Below are 9,378 nucleotides of genomic sequence, written 5' to 3'. Positions count from 1 at the left end.
CTCCCTGGGTGTCTTAAGCCCCTAGCTTTATGTCTCCTGCCTCCCTCGCTCCCCTCCCAAATAAAAACCACGTCCCAGAAACACTCGCACAGTTACAAGTTACGATTTTAGGAGGCCGAGACTATAAACTTCTCCATTGCCTGCACCGCAGTTGTTTGTTGCTCTGTGTGGTTGGCGTGTGGCTTTTCAGACTCGGGACTGAAGAGAAATGGGATCTAATTTTTGTCTTCTTCTTCTTTCATGTACAGATGGACACAAATGCACAGATCAGTGTTTCCTGCGATGTTAAGAGACACACAGTCATGCTTGCAAAACGAAACGCTTCTCCCGTTTGTTTTTTTGTTTTGTTTTTGTTTTGATTGTAGATATTCAGCTCCCCTCCCCCTCCCCAAATCTTTTTCTCTTCCCAGTTTATGTCTTACCAAAGTGTTTTGACCTACTCACAACCGACCAAAGAAGTGAGTCACGACACTCAGGATGCTGACACTAAAATATCTCACCTTATTTACTTTGGAAGTGTTTACATGCGTCAATCTCTCTTCATTTCCTTGCTTTCCACTCACTTATGCACTCTCCAGAGCCCCTGCTGTGCTCATAGGTGATACTGACACATGCCTGCTACATTTACTGCTTTTTTCTTCTTCTTCCTCCTCTTCTTCTTTTTTTTTTTTTTGCAAATGTAGCTCTTTTGTTGCAATGTCTATTCTTACTCCCCTCCGGTCTCCACTCAGCTTTGTGTAAATGTCACTCTTCCCCAGTCGTTTCTCTCGGGCGCCTCGATTTTAGAGTTCGATCGGTTATGCTGTCAGCGAAATATCACTCAAAAATTCAACACAACAATAAGTCATAGTCTCATAGGTTTTTGTGTTGTGGTTATACCTTTTTTAAAGAGTTCTCTTAACAACAATAACATCTGAATCAATCAGCTGAATAACGTGCATGTTCAAGATTTAATCAGCCCCCATATGTTTTGTCCAACGTGACTTTAAAAAAATGATATTCATTTATTTAAATCTTAATTTTTACTTTCTTGCTGTACAAATATTGTTAGCCAGTCCTAATACTTTAAGAAATGTAATTCAAAAATCTTTCTTAATTAATTTTATAATATTCAAGTAAATATCAAGAAAATTAATTTGACACTTCAGTTTGATTGTTTCTTTACATATATGTAGCTCTGGAGCTGAAACATGTATTTTTATTGTTGGTTACTCAGCTGTCTTATTTTTTTCTTAGCAGTTATTATGCATAATATGAACAAAAAGCATGTGTTAGGATCTTGAACATGTTCATGTTCCATATTAGAAAACTGACCAGTTTTGGTGAGATGAGACGTAATTAACCCATACACAGTAAAGTGTTCAGCTTCGTTATTTAACAGTAAATCTATGATTTTTTTGTGTATCATTTTTAATATATTTGATAAGCAAAAATACATTTTGTCTATGAGTAAATAAAACTCCAATTAAAACAAGCTAATAACTCATTTTAAGACGCTGTTGATTTTTCTTTTGGCTCTGACTAAAACCTCTTTTTGAGCACCAAAATAACCCCGTGCATTCCCTATATATGCACTTTCCTGAGGTCTTGTAATGTGTCAGAAACCTCATGCACAAAAATACATCAGGCTCATTGTCTTTTTCTTTTTTTTTTGCCTTCATATGTTTTTTGACCTGAAGGCCTTCATACACCGCAGGTGAGTCAGACGCTCACCAGCTAGCTTTATCTTGCTGTTTTTTTTGTTTTTTTATTGGCCTGAAATCCCCGTCTTTTGCTGATAGATAGAGGAAGCATTGATGTCAGCGGTTTGTTTACAGCCTCTCTCTGTAGACTTGTGGTTGCAGGTACTGATAATGGCTGCTAATTTTCAAAGGCCTTGTGGGATCTGTCCCCACCACAGCCTGCTGTTGTCCCTCTGGACCTATTGTGCGTTTGTGTGTGTGTGCATGAAGAGAGACAAAGTGAGCAGTTGGGCGATTAGCTGTCTTGCCCCAGTGTGTGTTTGTATGTTTCTCCCTCAAGTGGATTTAATGTGGATTTAGGGAGAGTGTGAAAAGCCCAAGCGACGCCTCACAGTAGGCAAGCCCCTGTGCTGGAGGAGAGGAGACGAGGCTAAAGCCTGGCTAAACACTGGCACTGAGAGTAGTGATGGAGGGGGTGGGGGGCAGATGGCACTGTGGGGGCCCATGAAAGCAAATGGTGTGTCATTATTCATAAGTGTTTATGTGGATTTTTAATTTATAAAGGCAACTCAAAGAGGTGTCTGACCCACATATGTTCACAATAATATCAATTTAGTGTACGCACTTGCCTCCCCTCCTTCCTCCTCACCTCTCCATTCTGCAGGAGATGCAGCTGGAACACGCGCGACAGGCTTTCATCCAGCGTGACCAAGCCCACAGCGGCTCCATCTCAGCGCTGGACTTCAGGGACATCATGGTTACCATTCGGCCACACATGCTCACACCCTTCGTAGAGGAATGCCTCGTGGCGGTGGGTTTTTCTTTTTTTCCCTTTTTTTTGGCTCTGTGGTTTTTTCATCTATTTGTTTTACTGTCGTCCACAAGAGCCACAAAGTCAGGTTGGTTAAAAATAGCAAGTCACTGGTGTCTCTTGGAAACTATCCTCAGTCTTGATATGTTAAAACAATAAAAGGTTGGATGCATCAGGTGTTCCTTAGCACCACCAATTGGAAAAATTAGGCTTTTTTTTTATCCACCACGATGCATTTTTTTCTCATTCGTAGATTATTCATGTATGCATATCTTTAAATAAGTCATTCTAAATGTCGTGATAAATTCCAAATGTGCAATGATGCACACTTTGGATGCAGAAGCATGCACGGTATTGTCAGCTCATATGCACTATATGATGATTTGGTTGCTGAAGTCAGCAAGCAAGCCAAAGCAGCCTGTCATTACTGTGTTCTCCATAAAAGAGGTAAAGTCAAGATTCTTTTCTTCTATCTCACCACTTATTTCTTGTGCTTTTTTTCCTTCTCTCTTTTCTCACAGCCCCACAAACCGAACACTGTGGCTTTCTCTTTTCCTCTTCTGGCCATCTCTCATTCTTCTTCCCCTTTATCTTTTTTCCCCTGCTACCTCTCATCTGTCCCTTGCTCTCTTTCTCTCTTCCTCCCTCCTTTCCTTTTTTCTTTCCTCTCTCTCAGCCGCCCCTCTATCTCTCCCTTCCCCCTTCCCTCCCTTCCCCGTGTCTCTCTCTCTCCCTCCCAACATGTCATTAAGTCTAACCTCTCTGGCAGTGTCAAAGCCAAGCAGGAGAGCTGAATGGGGAAGATAGAGATAGATGGAGACTGGAGCTTTACAGTCCATCATCTCTGCCTGTGCGCGCGCGCGTGTGTTTGTGCGCCTGTGCGGGCTCTCTGTTTGTTTTGAACTCTGAGATGTTTGTCTTTTTTTTGCCTCTTGTCTTTTCTTTCTGCGTGTTAGTGTTTTCGCTGCGCGCGTGTGCGTCTTGTGTCTGCGTCCATGTCTTGCCCCATTTCATAAACACCTTGTAGACTCTGTCATTTTCTCTGCTGTGTTTACCTCACCGACCAGACATCTTGGTGTGCTGTTAGTAAACTCTCATGCACGCGCGCTCCCACACGTACACACACACACACACATACGCACACATGTATCACAAAACCTCATAAACACTGCAGACACATTAAAGGCGGTATCATAGCAGAGCATAGGCAGTGAGACGGCAACCTTTAATTCACTCACCAAACATGGTAATTGATTAGCGCCTCACTCTTTTTCACCAAAATACCATTCTCCTCTCTCCACTGTGGGAAGATCCATGTCTGTACACTCACAGATATGAACAGATGCAAAAGTGTCTCCCTTGTTAGAGCAGTTTCACCTAAGCCAGAGCTTCCCTCCCTTGTTGCGACCATGTTGAGCAGCAGGCGACCTCTCTGAATGCGTCTGTAAAGCAAACAGTGCCATCTAGTGAACGGAAGCTCAACATTTTCTCCTCACTTAACCCTTCAGGCCAGCACAGTCGCAGTGATCTTCTAACTCAACAGTACCCCACAGTAGTCGTACTTGAACGCATATATTTTTTTAAACATACAGCATTTAGAGCTGCTCCTCTAAGCCTCTGAGAGCCTCATTTAATAAAGATGGGATCGTGGTTCGCGTAAAAGAGGCTGTGGGCAGCCTGGAATGTCCTCTAGAGCCCGGCATCTATTTTTAATCTGTTACCTTTTTTTTTTTTTCTATTTTCTTTTCTTTTCCCACTTCCTCCATCTCATAAAGAAAGTTAATTAAACTCCCTTAGAGTGCGCATCATGTGATGGAAAAAGTAGCGGGTGAAACAAGTTTGCTTCTCCCTGTGGAGAAATGCTAGAGAGGAACGCGGCTAATTAGCCACCATGTTTTACGCTGTGTGTATTTTCATAACAGTAACATCCAGATGCACGGTTGTGTTGAAGTTTCTTTTTCTTATTTGGTTGCTTGTTAAAGTACCCCTCTTCTTTCTTGCCCAGGTTGCAGGGGGTAGCACGTCTCATCAGGTCAGCTTCTCCTACTTCAACGGCTTCAACTCGCTGCTCAACAATATGGAGCTGATTAGAAAGATCTACAGCACTCTGGCTGGCCACCGCCGAGATGTGGAAGTCACTAAAGGTACCCGGGGAGAACTTCCCACTCCCCTCCCTGTATATATAACACATACCTATTATAACTGAGATGGCAAAAAAAGCAGATTCACATTTATGTAATACAGACCACAGTCACAAAACAAATGTAAGTATGCACCACATGCACAGTAATGCGCTTTCCAGATAGGTATGTCTATGTGCGTTGTACAGGGCTTGGAGACTTGTTTTTGTTTGGGTTACTTCCTTCCCAGTGGCATTTAAATGGGCATGCTGGATTCAACCCAGCACACGTACTGCATGCCCACAGTCCCTGATGGTGCCTGTCCTGTCTATTACATATCCTGGCAGTGATCTGAGGAACACAGGAAAAACTTCATTTCATTTGAAAAACAAAGAATAAAAGTGGGTAAAATTCTGCTCCTTGCTTTTGAGTCTGTGTTGTTTAACCCTGTAGATCCAGTGTCATTTATATGCTTAATACTAACTCCACAGTCTACATTACTGTAAAGCAAATATGCAAAGCTACAGCATAATGAAAAAAGACGCTTTTCTTTATTGAAAAAAAAAACATACTGTTGTATTTCTCATAACTTATTTTATATGTATCTTTCTGTCTCCATTAGTTAGTTCCTTTAAATCTCTCTCCCTTGTTTGCCCCACTTGCTGTCTCTCATTCCTTTCTTCAGTACTTGGCAGGGCTAATGGCTTTCAGTGTCTTTCTCCCTTTTGCCATCTTTTTCTTTTTGACTCCCTCTTGAGCTCTAGTTGTCTTTAAGAAACCATTCTGACCTCTCTCCACATGGCTCCAGGCCACTAACGGAGCCTTATGATGCTATCTGAAGCCTTATCAGGGGTGTGGACTGTACCCGACCCAGACCAAAAGCCCGTACACTCTACAAACTGTTCCCACCAAGGGTACACGAAGGCCTGGGCTTGGCTCGACCCAGGGTGGCCCGCAGCCAGCCAGGCCTTCACGGCCACCGCCTATCTACTCTCCACTCCCGAAGTCATTAAGGCCTCCTTGGGGACTGCGAATGCTCAGCTCCACACAAATAGCGCACACACATCTGCATGTATCAAGACTGTGTACATGTTGCAACACACGCTTCTCTAGCATTTCTCACATAACGCTCAAGCATTAAAATGCATTAACACAGCCAAGCATGCACACATGTGTAATAATCCTGATTGATTCCTGATGTGCAACAAGGCCACTGTTTTGCAGAGACACCATTACAGTGCTCACAAAGCTGTACGCGTATATTTGGGCGTATGCACACAGGGGACCTATATAGGAGATGCACTTTTTTGGGCTAGCAGTGCACTGCCATAGAACAAGTCACGACTGTGTACCTTTAGGCCCTTTCAGACATACGCTTCTTTTCATTAATGTGATGGCATCATGTTGGCTTTTTTTAAAACCTAGCCTCTTTTTGCATGAAAGTCCAAACTTACAATCCTGCTGGTCCGGCCCGTTAACAGTTGTGTGTGATTTTTAACTTTGCACAAGAATGAGTGTATGCAGGCACATTAACACATTGGCAATCACAAGATTGAGACGTCATCGTGTCTCTTCTATTTTTTTGGTCAATGCCCTTTGATTTATAATGCAGGGCTAAAAAGGTTTTTCATTAGACACCTGCTTTCTGTCTGTCTCACAGTCACATGCTACCCAAACTAATGTCATAGAAGGCTCGAAGCTGCCCGTTCGGGTAAAAATGGCTGAACAGACATTTTCTGCACACAGCAAAATGTCTGAAGTGTTCTCGCTTTGGCACAAACATCTGTCCATGAACATTACAGAGTGCCTTTAGTTTCTGTAGGAGCACACTGACCTCTTCAAAGTCAGCAAGCATAGTTTTACATCCCGAGTTTTTCTCTTGTCCACTTTGCTCTACAGTTTATTTATTAGATGTTGAAATCTTTATCTTTGCTACAATGACAGTCTTTGACAGATCGGATTAACAAGACTTCTAATTTTTTTGACTTTGGTTAGTTTGCTGTGAGTTCATTGCATTCATGTGGCATGAAACGGCAACGTGAGCCACTCATAAGCCGTTCTTATGTCACAGAGTTACATTTAAGCACAAGGCGCAGCATTAGTAACTTCATTAATTACTTATAATTAATTATACCTGACATGTAAGTCAGGATCTAGCAGCAAATCACTCTGCATACTTGATCTCTTGATGACAGAGAGTAACAGTTTATAAGCTAGTCTTTAATTATTGTCTCATCGGTTTACTAAAGTATGTTTGGATGATGCGACTTCTGTAATTATCAGTGTAATTTTCTTAACACTGATATTCTAATATCAGTGTTAAGAAAATTCCGACCTCGGTCGGCTGGGTGTCTTACACATAACATTATGTAAGTACTTTGGCTTATTGTCATGGGAGTGTTTGAATGAAGCCGTAATAGTAAAAGGGACCTTCTGTCTAAACAGCAGAATAAATCAGTTTAACAGGCCAATGAGCCAGCAATGTTACATGTCCTAAGCTGAGGAGAGATGTCTGGCTCTTACTAACAACAGATCTAAAACGTAAATTGTTGCGATCAGATTTTTGACCTTTTTTGTCTGCCACCAATCAGTCCAGACTGAGATGACTCAAAAAATCTTTTGCGCAGACATCCCATGTCCTCATGGTTTGAGACCTGTTTACTATTAAGCTGATTGGCATGAAATTTTATGGAAACACTCGTGGTTCAGATTTAGATAATGACTTAGGTGTTCCCCTGACTTTTCCTCAGCGCTATCATTGACATTTGCGTTTGACATTTTTGGTTTTGAGTCAAGTTCACTGTGGATCGCTGTGAGTTTTCAGTGCAAACATTCATCCCTTTAAACTTTAACCACTTTGGTGATTCCATGACTTTTATTTTTCCCTCGGTGGTAACTATCAGATGTGACCACGCTGACGTGATAAACTCAGACGGTGAGCGTGACGAACAAACCTGCTTTGTGATGCTTTGTAATTTTGAAAATGTTAGCACGCTGACGCTTCCATTAAAAAGCAGCGTCGTGCCTATTTATGGCATCCAAGATTATCTTAGCAAGGGATAGTAGGAGTTTTTCTTTAAATATCAAGCAGTAATATAAAGTTGGTAAATGCTTTTCTAGGGTTTTCACCATCTACTTCCTAGCATTGTTCTTTTTCCCCCCCTAAATTATTTATTCTTGTGTAACCATTCTGCCTCACATGCTTGTTGGCATTACCTGCTTTTACTCATAGATGTGTGTGTATGTGATAGAGAAAGAGAGGGGGGGGAGCATGCCTCAGGGGTAAGCTGAGCCTCTGTGGGGTGAATGGCTCCAGTGTAGGACGACTTTGTCACAACCCCAGCCTGCTGCTCTTTGAATAAAGCAGGTCAAACAATGGTGACTCCTCCACTGTAAGCCTGCCTACAGTCAACCTGTTCCTTTTTCATTTAACAATAGAGCAGGTCTTAAGTTACGACATGCTAAAGCTGCCTCAAAGAGGTCTTAAAGTCATAACTCTCCATGGCCGTATTTCTTTATTTTAATTTCTTCAGCGTGCTTTGACACATTGTACTCTTAACTCACAACCAACTCGCAGAGGGAAGCTGCTGTGAGTGACAGAAGTTGAAGGAAAAATCCATCATATGGAGCCATAACATTAACGCAGCCACTGACAATAACTCGGATAACTCCAACTCCTCGTCAGGGAGACGAGGAGTTGGAGGACCCACTTTATTTTTGGTGTATGTGTTCTGTAGTGACAAGAGCAACAAAGGGATAATGCACTGCAGCAAAGTCCAGTGTTTATCGTTTAACAACACATCCTGTTGTGAGATCTGATGTCTGTGTTGCCTTGAGTCATTCAGTCCAATCTCTTAAAATATTGGTCTAACATGTGAAAGAGTCCTGGTCCGAGACTGGGAGGAGACAAAAACCTGTGAGGGTTGCACCATGAAGGGTATATCTGGTATAACAATCTGGTGAAAGAAGCTTTCATTATCTATGATATTTGTCAGCCAGAAAAATAACAAATTGCTACATTCACACTATAAACACTTTGTGACTGCTACACCACATCATTGCACTGCTAAAAGAACAAGTAGGTCATGAGCTTATAGCTCCATGTTTCTACTGAAGATGGCGTGCAGCCAGTCACATCCCGAGCAGTGGTGTGAACACAGCATTAAGGGAGAGCTGTTGTCTTAAGAGTAGGGTGGGTGAAGAATCTCTGAACTTGCTTAAAGTAAAGATATTTAGGAGAGCGAAGTGGACAGGCAGATTGGGGTGCTGTCTTCTGTGATGTTGATGTAATGTTGTACACTGAAGGTGAAAGCGGAACCGTGCCTCAAAGCTCCGCTCTTTATTTACCTGTCGATTCACATCTTAAGACTCCTCTGTGATTGTGTCTTTTGAACTGTTATCTCAGATGTTTAGAATTCAGTTAAATTTTATTTAGTCAAATTACAGCAACAGTTGTTTCAAGGTGCTTTAGACTGTAAGGTAAAGATCCTGCTAAAATATGAGAGAAACCCAAACAATCAAATAACCATCTATGTGTATACATCACTCCTCATTTAATCATTACAGGGAGTTGTATTTTTGAAGAATAATTTTATTATTGAACAACAACCATGTTCTCAACGAACCCAAAAAACTCATTAATATCAAAGCTGAATGTTTTTGGAATCACTCCAGTGATGTTGCAGCTCTGAAATATGGCCAAACTGGTGGCAAGTGGCATCTTGGCAGCTGCACGCTTGACTTTTCTCAGTTCATGGGCAGTTAT

At 41.9% G+C, this 9,378-nt stretch overlaps 1 protein-coding gene across 1 annotated transcript in view; it reads left to right on the top strand.

Moving 5' to 3' along the window:
* slc25a13 (solute carrier family 25 member 13) overlaps window positions 1–9,378 on the top strand; it is a 52,485-nt gene that overhangs the window by 16,304 nt on the left and 26,803 nt on the right. The window contains exons 5-8 of the mRNA XM_005728911.1: window positions 366–458; window positions 1,680–1,696; window positions 2,347–2,493; window positions 4,499–4,637. Coding sequence (XP_005728968.1) covers window positions 366–458; window positions 1,680–1,696; window positions 2,347–2,493; window positions 4,499–4,637 — 396 coding nt within the window. The remainder of the gene's footprint in view (window positions 1–365; window positions 459–1,679; window positions 1,697–2,346; window positions 2,494–4,498; window positions 4,638–9,378) is intronic.

The sequence above is a fragment of the Pundamilia nyererei genome, unplaced genomic scaffold (assembly GCF_000239375.1).
Source record: "Pundamilia nyererei isolate P.nyererei 1_Seehausen unplaced genomic scaffold, PunNye1.0 scaffold00030, whole genome shotgun sequence".
NCBI lineage: Eukaryota > Metazoa > Chordata > Actinopteri > Cichliformes > Cichlidae > Pundamilia > Pundamilia nyererei.
Note: the sequence above shows the minus strand (reverse complement) of the source record. Positions and strands in the feature narration are given on the sequence as shown.